Genomic DNA, 15,209 nt, shown 5'->3' with positions numbered 1-15,209 from the left:
TAAGTCAAGAGTCTTATCAGACGCGTGCAGATTTTCGATAATAATAAGACTGACCTCGACTACATTGCGACGGTATACTTTTCAAATCAAATATAGCATATACCCCTTTCACTCAAACGACCTTGAATTTTCTAAATATATATATATCCCAACTAAAAAAAAAAAAAAACTATTTAAAAAATTTATTTTTTACTATCATTAAAATCGTTATTTTATTTTTTTTTCGTTACAATTAAATATTTAAATAACAATAATAATATTCACCTTGTTTATAATAATTATCATAAATTTCTCAGAATGAAATACATTAAAAAAAAAAAAATAAAAATTACATACAAATTGTGTGTTGAATAGAAATTAGAAAAAAAAAATTTATAAAATATTTTAAAGGCTAATATTTATAAAATATTTTATTAATATTATTATAATTTTTTAACTGTTATATATATGTATAGATTAAAATTAATTAAAAGTAGTTATCAGGTTATATAGATCAAGTAAAAAAAAAAATAAAAAAAAATGAGACAGCGCAAGCTCAACTGATGAGTATAGTTGAGCTTGCACACGTGCGCACTTGATAGCAAGGTGAGACCGGTTATTTTTGTATATATGATATAAAACTCAAACAAATAATAATCAAGGAAAATATATATGTATGTGTGTGTGTATGTGTGTATGTATTTTTTTTCTATCTCTATTTCTCTACTGACGAAGAGGCCACAAAGTTGTCGCTGCTATATCGCTTTACTCTTTCGTTGTGTGTCTTTTTTTTATATAAAAAAAAAAAAGCTCGGATATAGTTTCTCGTAACGTTGACGTCATTGAACAAAATGGCGTCAACCAATGACGTCATATTGTTAAGTAATGTAACAATGTGTCGTTTTAGTGTGACCGCGTGCGCGTAATAGCCAAAATAATAATGACGATGAGTCAGCCCTCACTGATCAAGGTAATGCACTAAATTCATTTAGAATTATTTTTATTATTTTTCTATTTTATATTGGACAATGTTAAACCAGATTAATATATATATACGTTTATTGATATATCAATCAATGTCTTTCGGAAGACACTTCTTTTTATTTTTACCTTTTTTTTTTTTGTAAAGATTATCTTGGAAAATACATAGAACCTTGAATTTTATTTATTTACTTTTATTTTTTTTTTCTTTCATTTCCCAGACGTGATAAAAAAAATATTTAATGACAGACATTCGAATCTTGGATTCTCATTACAAGTGATATATATTTTTTTTTTTCCTTTTTTTTATTGTCATCAACTTGTTAAGTATTTTTTCTTTTACTTTGAGCTTTTGTATATGATATTAAAAAATCGCAGTGTATATAATTTTTGAAAATCAATAAAAAAAAAAGATGCTAATAATGTTAATTAAATGAATATCAATTTTTTATGAAAATGGAAAAAAAAATTATAACGAGATATAAATTGTATTATTTTGCAAACGACCGAGTAACAAAACATTGAGCTTTTTTTTTTTCGTTAAACAACTATACACGACAGTTTGGCAACCATGCAGTTGTTATTTTATTTATTTTATTTTTTTTTATGCTGATAAGACCGAATTGAGGTTTGTTTTTTTGCTGATGAGCTTAAAATATTTGAATTTTTTATTTTTAAATTCATAATAAATTAATAGTTGATTATTGTTTTTATTCGACAAATTGATTTGTTTGTTTATGTATTTTCTAGTTCATAAATTGTTATAAATTTAAAGATAAAATTCTTATTAATTTTACAAGTTGTTTTCCAATGTATTTTTATTATTTTTCTTTACATAATATACAGATATTCCCTCGACTACTCTACTCACTGTCTGACTATACATTTACTACAACTACTGAAATTTTTCATACGAATATATGTGTGTGAATGCATCAGTGAATGATATTACTCTTGAAACTCTTTTTACCTCGGGATCTCGTGTGACAGCAAGTCACGTGAGACCTTCAATCTCCATTCAAAAAATTATATTATTTAATTTTCATTTCATTATACAAATTACTACTGTGTCGTCTAAAAATACATAACTAAATTATTCATTTTTTCCGTTTTAAATCAATTTATAATATGAATATGAAAAATTTTTATATATTTTAAATTTATCTAACTGTTAGTCATTAAATATTTTCAAATTGTTTTATATAAATAAATATTTCTATCATTTTTATACATGCGAGCACATTGGCGCGCTACACACGCCTGTATCCATAATTTCTAAAATGTTTATTGTTTATTATTGTTATAAAAAAATGCATCAGTAGAAAACCACAAAAAAATATATTTTACTTCTTCAAAATGTCCTTTATTTAATGAATATTTCAGAAATACTGTGCAACAAATATTTATTGTAAAAAAAAATATTGAAAATAAAAAGACCAGTGGAAAATTATGAAGTTAAAATTTTTTAAAAGTTGAAACAATTTTTTTTACAATAAATATTTGTTGCACAGTATTTCTGAAAAATCCATTAAATAAAAAAGGACATTTTGAAGAAGTAAAATATATTTTTTTGTGGATTTCTACTGATGCATTTGTTTATAACAATAATAAACAATAAACATTTTATGAGTCGCGTGGTCTATCAAGTGTTACCGATTTAATCCTTCGAAGATCACTCTTTGTTTATTTGATTTATTTCGTTAGCAACAAAAAAACAAACTATGTCTCACTCACTCTTTTTTTTTTTTTGTTTTTTTGTTGCTAACGAAATAAATAAAAAAATAATAGAAAAAGGCAAACAGAAAGAAATTCATATGAGAGAAAAACAATGACCAATCAAATGTCCGAAAGACCGATGACTGTGCTTTTTATATAAGGAATAACAATGAAAATTCAATGTGTATTTAAAATTTTTTAAATAATTAAAATTAATAATTGCATCACTGTAAATAGTCAAAAAGTAAAACATATATTTGCAAGTAAATACATGCAAAATACGTATAGCCAATCAGAGAGAATGCGGTAAAAAACCACAGGATTTTCAACAAACTTACCGCAATATTTTTAAATCATTTATTTCAAAATATACATACATGTTATACCGCATAATAAAATTTATCTTGCTTTGTATAATACAACTTGTTATTTAACTAATAATATATATTAAATAAATTTAAAATATCTTTGTTAGCTAATATCAATTTATTTAAAACAAATTAGTCATCAAGTTTTTTGATAATTTAATTAGTCACTCAATTGACTTTGAATGACAATTTAAATTATTAAATTAAGATATATATTTACGAAAAATAATGACAAAGCTTTGAATTGTTTTATTATAATTTTCTGATGAGCATGAAATTTTAGAAATGGTACATATTGTATATTGTAATTGACATAAACAAATAAATTTTTTGTTTCTATTAAAATTCTTGATTATACAATTATTGTATTTTCAATAATAATTATATAATGTATTCATGAAAGACTGTGTCATCGAGCATTGATGAAAATTGTAAATTGTTATTTGAATTATTCCGAGAGTATAATATAACAACAGCTGGTCTGTTTATTGACAATACCAAGGTCTTTGTATTGTCATTGGCACAGACTTTTGAAATGTTAAACAATATACATTCAGGTTATTGTCTTGTACAAACATGTTTACACAAGACCCCATCAGAATTTTTCGAACAAATAAAAATCATTTTCTTTATCTGGCAAATCCACTTTTTTTCCCTAAAGATTCAATTTTTTTTTTTTTCCTTTTATCAACTTTATAAATCTTTAATACAATTTTAGAAAAAAAAATCATAAACTTCAATTAAATATTTACTAAAATTTAATTATAATTAATAACAAAGTTTTTTTTTTTTTTTTTAATTTTTTTATCGTATATAATATCTTTTGAACTTTTTTATTTTTTTTTATCTTAAATTTCTTTGACCTTGTGACGTGGTAATTATTTAAAAAAAAAATTTAACTTTCTACACGAGTAAATTTATAGATTTTATTTATTTAATAATTTTTATTTTTTTTTATTTCTTGCAAAGTTTGTTTGGGTATGTAGACACGTGCATGTGGTACAACTATACACCACAAAATTTATGTAACAACATTGCCAATTACGAGATAACTGTAACAATATACCGCGACATTTTCCCTTTCCATATTTGAAACAACTGTTTCCAATATTTGTTGAAATTATTGTTAAAAACTTTTGCAAAAATTTCATAAAACCAATAATATTTTTCATGAGATAAAACAAGTTTTAGAAATTAAAAAAAATTTCTACAAATTACGATAGAAATTTGATCTTTATTCATGAAAATAAGTCTATGTGCTTCTCGTGAAAAAATAATTAATTTAATTAGTTGAACTATGTTATGCGTGCCAGTCAAATGGCTATTAAAGGGTAGAAATTTTTGCATGTATATTTGCTTTGTCGATAGGGCAACCCTCTTAATTTTCTTAACTAAATTATCTGTCGCAAAAACCTCTTCAAGCTGATGTAAATTCTATATTGCAGTATAAAGTGCTCTCAAGTGATTTCCTTATGACTCAATTTAAATATTATATAATTTTTATATATATATTTTTCACAAGGACAAGTCAAGTTCCATGAGCTTAATTATTTACCAATACTGCCATCTACATAAATTAATTTTTATCAACAACGGAGCTTTTTCTTTCCTCAAATAATAACAACAAATTTCAATCATTAAACCCTTTTAAATTTTAGCTATATGATATGAAATCACTTGAATTATTAAATTAACAAGAGGTCAGTGAATTGTAATTAACTTGGCTTGTATAAAATCAATTTATAAAACAATAAAAAAATGATGACAAAATAGAAGGTTTTATATAAATTGAAAACAACCTAAATTATTGGAATTTAAATAGCTAAGAAACACGAACAATGAATAATACAATGTAATTTAAAAAATAGAAATTATGAAATAATCAATTTGCAATTTTTTCTTTAATTAAAAAATACTTAGTTTATAAATTTTAGAAATATTTTGGTTTGCCTTGAAAAGGAAATGCCAGCAATACTTGAATATTATATATAAAAATTGTTTATGGAAAAATCGATAATTCCAGTTGATGGAGTATATGAAGTAGTGGTACTTGTTGTTGCTTTGAGAGATTCTCCATCGTGCTTTTTTCTTTTGCTTCTATATCGTTTTTTAAAAACTTCTAAAGTATCCTCTTTCACATCATCGACGACAATATATGTCCCAATTTTTTTTACTTATTTTGTACAGAGAAAATGAAAAAGAAAGAAAAAAAAATTGATAGCTAGAATCATAGACAGTTTAAAAAAATTTTTTTTTCTCATGTGTTTCAGGTTGGCAGCAGCGCAAGAGGCGGCACAAAGGGACCCTGCATACACGAGTCAGTACAGGAGAAGGCAGAGGTCGGCGAGACTAAGTGGTCTAGGTGACTGGGCTAGCTTTGGAGGGGAGGTGAGCTTACATCTTCATTATATTAATCAAATATTTAAAAATTTAAAAAAATTAATTAATTTTTAGTTTAATAAATAAAATTATAATTTTTGTTTATTTCTATATATAGAAAAAAAAAATTAATTACTATCATTAAAATAATACAAGTCAAGAAAAATAAGCTTCGTAAATAATTCGTAGTGGACTCAATTATAATAATAATATAAAATTATTTTATTTTTTATTTTTTAAATAAAAAATCAAATTTACTTGTTTTATTTATTTATTTTTTTAATGCAGGTCATGAAACTTTCATGTAACTTTGTAGAAAGATAAATTTACGTTGGAAAATCTATCTATGTCGTTGAAATTGTTTTTTTTTTTTTTTTTTAATATATTATAGGTACATTGCAAATGCAATCTGATTCATCGACATCCGGTCTGATGCAACTTGAAATGACCCTAAAGCTCGTAAATTTTTTATTTATATTTTTTTTTATGTTATTTAACTTTTTTAAAAAAAATCGTTATTCAGTATTTCACATAATCCTCAAACAAGTTTTATTTTTAAATTCATTTTTGTATAAATTAAAGGTAATGTTTATCATCCACCAGGTATTTACGTATTGGATTTGTCTACCGAAAATTAAAAAACGCTCTCATTTCTTAAGTAATTGTCAGAGACACTTCGTGTTAGAACCAAAAGAAGCGTATATTTTCCATCTCTTTAATTTGTATATTTTCGATTTTTTCTCAAATAATTATTAAAGTTGCCAGAGCCAAAAATGTTAAAAACCTTTTTTTCTTTTTTTTTTTAAATATTAAATAACTTTTTATCTGTAAGCGTGATCGATTTGCACCGACTAATTAAAAGTTTTCTTTTATTTTGATCTTTAAACCACCGCTATTTTGAAAACGATATCTTTAAAACTCACGGAGTTATTAGAATTCTAATAGAAAAATTTGATGTGGCTGTTTTTTTCCCGATTTACATTGGAACCCAACAAAATCATGTTTTGTGGAGATTCGACGCGCAGTGTTGGCGGCCCTGCTTAGTTCGTCTCACTCACACAGATGAACATATGTTTATGATAAAATTTCATAGTGTTGTGACTAAACAATATTACATTTTATTTGAAAAAAAAAAAAATTACACTAACTAATAATTGCACATAACCCACCGAAGTATTGAAAATTTTAATTTTCGTTATATATGATTTTGAATTTTTAAATTTAAAAAATGAAAAAATAAAAAAAATAAAATAATAGTCTTATTGAATATAAAGTAGCTGACATTTTATGAGACAATAAAATTGTGAAAATTTACTTTTTTAAAATTTTAAATATTATCCAAGAAATTTTACTTCTTTTGGGCAAAATACCGGAAATTTTAAATCCGGTATTTTATATCAAACAGCCGGAAAATATGATGGTTTTGATGTAGATAGATTACCTTCAATTTTTATGCTCACTGGAACAAAAAAAAAAAAAAAATCTTTTTAATGCATTTTTATTACCTCTTTTTTTTTCATTTTTACATTATTGAATGTGGTTAGAAAAAAAAGTTTGGCTTCTAGGCGCGTTAGCCACTTTTTTAAATCGGATATTATGATGTACAACATTCATGTGGATTCATTGAAAATTAAGCCCTGTTAAAACGACTTTACTCGAGTGTTCTTATTGACATTTTCACGAGATAGGCCAACCCTTATTTTTTAAATACCTATTTATTTACTTTGTCGTCCTCTTATTTATTTTTTTATACACAAAATATATAGGATATTTACCGCAATTAAGTTGTTTTCTTTTATAAAAATAAATAAAAACTTTTATATAATGATAATGTTTCAATGAAGCCAGTTAAATTCTAAACTTCATGGTATTGATTTGCCACAAATTTCATAGAGTTTTCGATGTTATTTATTCAAAAATATATTTACACTTTTACCAAATACAAATTTTTAAATAATATATATATAAATACAATAAAAATTAACAAAATTAAATTTAAAAAATTATTTTTTATTATGAAAAACTTTAAAACATAACTTTCAATAATTCAAGAGATAAGTTTTATAATTTTTATAACAAAAAAGACTAAAGTTTTCATCGTCTTAGCTTGAATATAAAAAATTAACTAAACGTAATGAATTTTTTTTTTTTTTACAAATATATAAATGTCTAAATATAAAAGTAAGAAAATTAAATTAAATAAAAATTGATTAGACATATATTTTTAAATAGCAAATAAAATATTTAGTACAGCCAACTTAGTCATTGACTTGTACTACTGATAAAAACTTTTTAATTAAAAATATAAATTAATAATTAAAATTAGTGATTGTTTAATTAATGTTAATTAATATTTTGTTTTTTTGTTTTTTTTCAGGTTCCTGGTCTGGTCGTCATGGCACCAGGCCGGGATCAGGGTGGAGGGGCGGCCGGGGCATCGAAATTGCCCACCTCATTGTTTTTCTTATCTGAGGATAATTTTATAAGAAAACATACACGTTTTATAATTGAATGGCCGCCCTTCGAGTACGCCGTCCTATTAACTATCATCGCAAATTGCGTTGTACTCGCCCTTGAGGAACATTTGCCAAAGCATGACAAGACCGTTTTAGCCCAAAAATTAGAAGCTACAGAAATATATTTTCTAGCAATATTTTGTGTCGAGGCGAGCCTTAAAATCTTGGCACTCGGCTTTGTTCTACATCGTGGCTCTTATCTTCGAAACATTTGGAACATCATGGATTTTTTTGTTGTCGTTACTGGGTAAGTTATTTTCAAAAAAAAAATTAAACAAAGTTCATTCAAATTATATTTTCAACAGAAATCATCTTTGAAAGTTTTTTTTTTATTTTTCAAAACTTTTTTTTATATAATATTCAAATTATATTTAATTTGTTTAATATAAATTTTGTCTGTTACAATATTTTATTTACAAAAAAATAATTAAAAATTTATTTAAATTTAATAATAATTTTAGTGACAAAATTAATTATTTATATTTCAACAGACAAAATATATTTTAATCAACAATTCAAATTCGTACTCTTAACCCAATTCAATTACATTTTAAATCAATATATACAAATTTTTTTTTTTTTTTGTAATTTTTATTTTACGATTTTCTTCTATTATCACTGACATACAATATTATTTTGATCATCTCTTTTCAAATAATCGCTATACAAATTAAAATGAAAAAAAAAAAAGAAACATGTTTCGTCAGATTTCTCTGCCAATTTTGATTTAAATAAACTAAATATTGAGCTAGGAAATTTAAATTAAATAAATTGAAAAAAAATAAAGAAAATACTAGAGTAATCCTTGGATTAGGTCGATGACTGTGTTTGCTGAAACAAATGTGGACGTTGACCTTCGTATGCTTCGTTCCTTCAGGGTCCTCAGACCACTTAAGCTGGTTTCTAAAATTCCAAGTGAGTTTGTTTCACTGAAAAAAAAAAATAATATAAATTAACTAAATGAGTTAATTACCATAGATTGTTGATTAATATATCTAAAAAATATAAAAATTAGTATCAACAGAAAATAGTACAAACGCTTAACTTGAATATTTTCATTAAAAAATTAACTATTAGTCAATTTTAAATGTGATAGAATTTTTTGTTTTTAATTTTATTCCTTCGTGAATAATTAATTGTTAATTTATAATAATATTTGTGCTTTAATCAGTGAAACTAGCAGGTTTTTTTTTATTTTACTTTTACAATAATAGCCGAGTGATGAGTGTCGTAAATAATTAGATAAATAATATTAAAATTTTATAGAAATTCCAAAGTATGATTTACAATAATAATTATTCTAAAATATTCCTATGAATTTAGATAGTGTCATCATCATAGTTGGACATGTCTTAATATGTAAAAAAAAAAAAGTTTTTATTAAAAATTAATTATAAATGAAAACAAAATAATTTTACAGACATTGTCCAAAAAATATTTAGAAAAAAATTCCTAGTGATATAGAAATATTTATTCCTTTTATTTCGATTTTTTCTTCTTCATTATTTCACTTTCATACTCACCTATTTCGACACATTACACACTATTATTTTACAAAAAAAAAATTAATTAAACAAAAAAAATTTACTTAATCCTAAAATATCCCAATTTTTTATAAAATATAATTTTAGTAAATAGACTAGTAAATAGTCTTGTAGTTTAAAAAAAATCTTAGTTGAAAAAATATTTTTCAAATACCACAAATATAATATTTTAAAATTAATATAAAAAAAATACATAAATGAATAAAAAATAGTGTAATAGAGTAGTAAGTAGTAAAGTATGTTGGGATGGTGTGTGTTTGGGGCAGGTTCATCACGGTGTTCTCACATGGACTTAGCGTGGATATGGATCTACGTACATTGCGTGCAATACGCGTGTTGCGACCACTCAAACTTGTATCCGGAATACCGAGTGAGTAATGTTTTAATTATCCTCAACATGTGTTCAAGGTACAAGTATTAAATCTTCAACGATAAAACAACAACCTTATATAGTCTAACAAAGATAGAAATCAAAAAACATTTATTAAAAATTATCAATATTTATAATTATATTATTTATGATATTTTTAAATAGGTCTTCAGGTTGTTCTCAAGTCCATCATCAAGGCAATGGCACCATTATTACAAATTGGATTATTGGTGCTTTTTGCAATTGTTATATTTGCCATCATTGGACTTGAATTTTATTCTGGTACATTACACAAAACATGCTACAGTATTGAGGATGTCAGTAAGTAATCATCAAAATTAATAAATATTTTTATCATTATATTAATTATTATTATTTATTATAATAAATTATATAAATTAATTACAGGTATTATTATAAAAGAAGGTGATTTTCCAAGTCCTTGTAATACTGATAAAAAATGGGAAGCACCAATGGGATCACATGTTTGTGATCGTAATGTATCAGTTTGTCTTGATAAATGGGATGGACCAAATGGTGGTATTACGAGTTTTGACAACATTGGATTTGCCATGTTAACTGTCTTCCAGTGTATCACAATGGAGGGCTGGACTGCCATATTGTACTGGGTAACGATTAAGAGATATGTTCCTCAGTGTTAAAGTCATATTAATATTATATATACTATATATTCCTATTCATTTATCATCAAGTATAACATAAAGCTTCACTATCAAGTATATTTTATTATACATCACTCTATTATTACTATATTTTTTTTTATATTTTAGATTTTAAATTACAAAAAAAATCACTATTATTATTATACTATCATTTTTTGTTTTCTTATCTTTGTTTGTATTCTTTGTTGTACTTTTTTTTTTTTACTTTTATTATCTATATATTAATGTTTATTTTTAATATTTACTATTTATTGTAACCAGAGCCGGAAAGTTCGTCTGTTATTTTGGCTTGCCGTAAATACCATGGCAACATGATGAAATATAGTTCAAATAAAAGATGATCTGAAGCTCGTACATGGAAAAAATGGCCTCATAAAAAATGGTTTTGTTTTTTTTTTGGCCTCTTAAAAGTGGCCCTATGTTTTTGACTTAAAGAAATTCTCTCATGTTGTTGGCTTTTTAAAAAGGGTCCTCATAACATCCCTGGTGAAAACATTTTTCCGAATTTCTCCGCGATTACTCCGAATTCCTCCCGAATTGACCCATGCGGAGAAATGAGTGGAAAAATTATCCCCTCGTCGTTGATTTCGGAAGATACTCTTTGTGGTAAAATTTTTTTTTTCACACGTTTTTCCGCGTATTTGTATCGCGAAGAAATATTTCCGAACGTTTCTCCACCTAAGTCGATTCGAAGAAAATTCATAAAAAATTTCTCCGTGGTAAAATTTTTTTTTTCATATGTTTCTCCGCGTATTCTCACCGTGGAGAAATATTTCCGAACGTTTCTCCACCCAAGTCGATTCGGAGAAAATTCGGAAAAAAATTTTGATACCTTTCTCCGCTCATTCTCTGCATCGGTCAATTTGGGAGAAATTCGGAGTAATCGCGGAGAAATTCAAGAGAAATCGCGGAGGAATATTTTCACCCTTCATATGTTTAGATATTTTTGTTATTCCCATAAAGCATAATGTTTTACCATTAATTGTACCTGTGTCCACCACCACCACGTCCACCACGTCTACCACTACGTCTATCACCGCGTCCACCACCACCTCGTCTACCACCGTCATTATCAAGTTGTTGTAATTGTTGATTGTCAGGTTCTTGTTGTTGATTCTGAGGTTATTGTTGTTGATGATTTTCATCAAGATCAGGATTGACAATAATTATGTTGAGTGCTTTTGCTTTAGCTAAGGCTTTCTTTTGCGCAGCAATAGCATTAGCAAGTTTTTTTTGTTCATTTTTTTATTGTTTAGCCATTTTTTCTAAAAAAAAATGTAAAAATACAATTTTTAACTTTATCACATATTTACAATTAAAAAATAGCAGTCATTAAGAAAACATGTTGATAAAATATATATATAAAATATAATATATAGTTTTTTATTATTTATTAAATTTACAAAAAAAAAAATATAAATAACGGTCTCTTTTTGTACTTACATGACATTTTTCATTGCAATTACTACAATTTTGAGTTGTCATATATTCATTAACATTGTAGTACAGCGTATTTGAATGTTTCTTTGTCTTTGCAAATTTATTTAATGGTGCAAAGACATGTCCCTTCATTCGTTTAGATATTTTTTTTGATCCCATAAAACATCATGTTGTCCATTAATTTTTTTTCTTTTATGGAAAAATCGAATATTTCCATCAAATAATTTCATTTTTTTTTCTTTATTTGATTCATTTGTGAATTTTATGTTTTTTTTTCTCAAGATGATCATTTATATTTGATAAAATATTTTTAGATTTTTGTAAAAGTTTTTGTTTTTTCTCTTTTTTTCTAATAATTTTTTTAGCTTGGTCTTTTATTCGTTGTCTTTGTCTTTGATAAATTTGTCTTTTTGTTAAATTATTTTTTTCATGTCTTTTTTCTGATGCTACATGTTTCTCCGCGTGTGTTTTTTTTCGCGGAGAAATGTTTCCGAACGTTCCCTTACCCAAGTTGATTCGGAGAAACGACGGAAAAATTTCTCCTCGTCGTTGATTTTAGAAAAAATTTCTCAGCAGTAAAATTATTTTTTTTCACATGTTTCTCCGCGTATTTTTATCGTGGAGAAATATTTTTCTGAACGTTTATCCACCCAAATTGATTCGGAGAAAATTCGGAACAAAATTTTGATACCTTTCTCCACTCATTTCTCCGCATGGGTCAATTTGGGAGAAATTCGGCGTAATCGCGGAGAAATTCAGAAGAAATCACGGAGAAATATTTTCACCAGGGATTGGCCAAAAACATGAGGACATTTTTTAAATAGCCAACAACATGAGAGAATTTCTTTAGGCCAAAAACATAAAAAAAAGCTGTTTTTAAGAGGCCAAAAACATTACGCCATTTTATACAAAAGGCCATTTTTTTAGACTATTTTTTCCATGTACGAGGTTCAGATCGTCTTTTATTTTAACTATATTCCATCATGTTACCATGGTGTTTTCAGCAAGCTGAAATAACAGACAAACTTCCCGGCTCTGTTTATAACAGATTTAAATGACTCTTTATATGTTAATTTTCATTGTCAAAAGTTGTTTTTATTAATTGTTTATTGATGTTGCATTTGTTTTATTTAAATAACATCTAATTGTTTATAATTTTTAATATAATTTTATTAATTTTATTTATACGTAATTTCATTGATCATTGATCATTGACTATTGATTATATTGATAGTCAAAATTGAACTTTATGTGCTTTGAGACATGAATAATAAAAATTGTATATTTACCAGTATTATTGCTTGGTGAATATCTCTAACACTGATGTATATATTGACTTTGCTCAGTATGACACTGTCAGTTTCTATCCCTCGTATATCTATCAATGTATATTAAATTATATATATTTTATGTATTACGCAAGTATATTATTCTAAACTTTTTTTGACCCTATTTTGTAAGTATATTTGGTAAAAAAAAAAACTCGAGTAAAAAAGAAATTTTATTTTTCATTTTCCATCATATTTTAAAATGATTAAAAAAATTTATCATTTAAATATTCTTTGTAACTTTTATTTGATTAATTAATTGATCTTTTTTTTTTTTTTACTCGAGTATGTCATAAAAATTTCAAAGCACTTTTCTTGATTGCTCTGATAATTTATTTGACAATAAAAAAAATATATTTCACCTTAATTTTATAAATATATTTATAATTTTTGTGTTTACTTTATTTTATTATTAAAAAGAAAAATGTCTTTTATTGTTAATGGATTTATTAATAATTAATATGATTATTGTTATTTTTTTAATGATAAATTTTACAGACGAACGATGCACTTGGCAGCTACTTTAACTGGATATACTTTATACCATTGATTGTCCTTGGGTCTTTCTTTATGCTGAATCTTGTTCTTGGTGTTCTCAGTGGGTAAGTGGTACACTTATCCTTACAACTCTTTCTATTTTTTTTTTTTTTCATTTTTTTTTTCTTTCATTTTCAACAAGGTTTGCATATTTTTAATTCACTCTTTGACTTGTATTTTCTTTTTTATTTCTACTTGTTCAGATGAATATTAAATCTTTTAAAATATAAAGTTTAAATAATTATTAATTATATAGTCTCAATTTTTGTATCTCATTTTTTATTATTTATTTTTTAACGACCAGAGAATTTTCAAATGAAAGAAATCGTGTTGAAAGACGAACTGCTTTTCGAAGAGCCAAAAACAAAAGATTATTCACTGATGCATATAATTCATATTTAAAATGGATAACACAAGCAGGTTTTTAATTTTATTTGTCAATGAAAAATTCATTTGTTGCTTTTATATTTCGAGTATTTTAATTTATTTTAGTTTGTTATTTATTTTTTAATTTATTGAGTAAATTAATCGCGTTTAAAATTATTTATCATTCCTCAAAATTGTATTTATTGTTTATTTAGTTTTTTATAAAAAATATAAAAATCAATTATTGATTATTTGGGTAATTAAAAATGTAATAATAATATGTAACTGTTGTAACCTTTATAACGCTTGTAGAGAATTTGCAAAAGAAAGAGAAAAAGTGGAAAATCGTCAGTCATTTTTAAAGATGCGTAGAAATCAACAGCTTGAAAGAGAACTAAATGGTTACGTCGAGTGGATCTGCAAAGCAGGTTAGATAATTTGCTCCAAAATAAAATTAATCATTACGTAATTGCATTGAAAAAAGTATTTTGAAACTTTAAATAACATTATAAATATAGGCATAATATTTTTTTTCCATTCATCTTTATTAATTAGTTTATAATAATAATATCATTTTTTTTTTTAGAGGAAGTTATACTTGCTGAAGAAAGAACAACAGAAGAAGAAAAAATGCACATAATAGAGGGTAAAATTTATTTTTTATAATATAGAAAAAAATTGAATTGAACAGATAAAGTTTCATTTGTTTTTTTTTTTAATTGTAGCAAGAAGAAGAGCCATAAAAGCACAAAGAAAAAAATTAAAAAATCTTGGAAAAAGTAAAAGTACAGACACTGAAGATGAGGACAATGATGATGATCCAGGTGATGGTGAGTTGTATTATTCCTTATCAAATATAAAATTAAAATTAAAAAAATGGTAAAGGAAAAGCGATAAAAAGTCTCAAATTTAATTGACGATTTATTTTTTTAAAATTATGGCTTTTAGGAAAACAAAAAAAAAAAAAAAATATTAAAATCAGATTGTTGTTTTACATCAACT

The 15,209-nt window shown here is 25.0% G+C and overlaps 1 protein-coding gene across 20 annotated transcripts in view; it reads left to right on the top strand.

Annotated features, from left to right (window-relative positions):
• LOC122847720 (voltage-dependent calcium channel type A subunit alpha-1) overlaps nt 1-15,209 on the top strand; it is a 59,141-nt gene that overhangs the window by 19,474 nt on the left and 24,458 nt on the right. For all 20 annotated transcript variants that reach the window (XM_044145568.1, XM_044145557.1, XM_044145551.1 and 17 more), the window contains exons 2-10: nt 5,315-5,432; nt 7,801-8,186; nt 9,750-9,853; nt 10,019-10,174; nt 10,262-10,482; nt 13,803-13,906; nt 14,520-14,635; nt 14,794-14,853; nt 14,933-15,037. In XM_044145568.1, coding sequence (XP_044001503.1) covers nt 5,315-5,432; nt 7,801-8,186; nt 9,750-9,853; nt 10,019-10,174; nt 10,262-10,482; nt 13,803-13,906; nt 14,520-14,635; nt 14,794-14,853; nt 14,933-15,037 — 1,370 coding nt within the window. The remainder of the gene's footprint in view (nt 1-5,314; nt 5,433-7,800; nt 8,187-9,749; nt 9,854-10,018; nt 10,175-10,261; nt 10,483-13,802; nt 13,907-14,519; nt 14,636-14,793; nt 14,854-14,932; nt 15,038-15,209) is intronic.

This window comes from Aphidius gifuensis, linkage group LG1, assembly GCF_014905175.1.
Source record: "Aphidius gifuensis isolate YNYX2018 linkage group LG1, ASM1490517v1, whole genome shotgun sequence".
In the NCBI taxonomy this organism is placed as follows: Eukaryota; Metazoa; Arthropoda; class Insecta; order Hymenoptera; family Braconidae; genus Aphidius; species Aphidius gifuensis.
The sequence above is the reverse complement of the archived record's forward strand: the minus strand, read 5'-3'. Positions and strand labels throughout refer to the sequence as shown.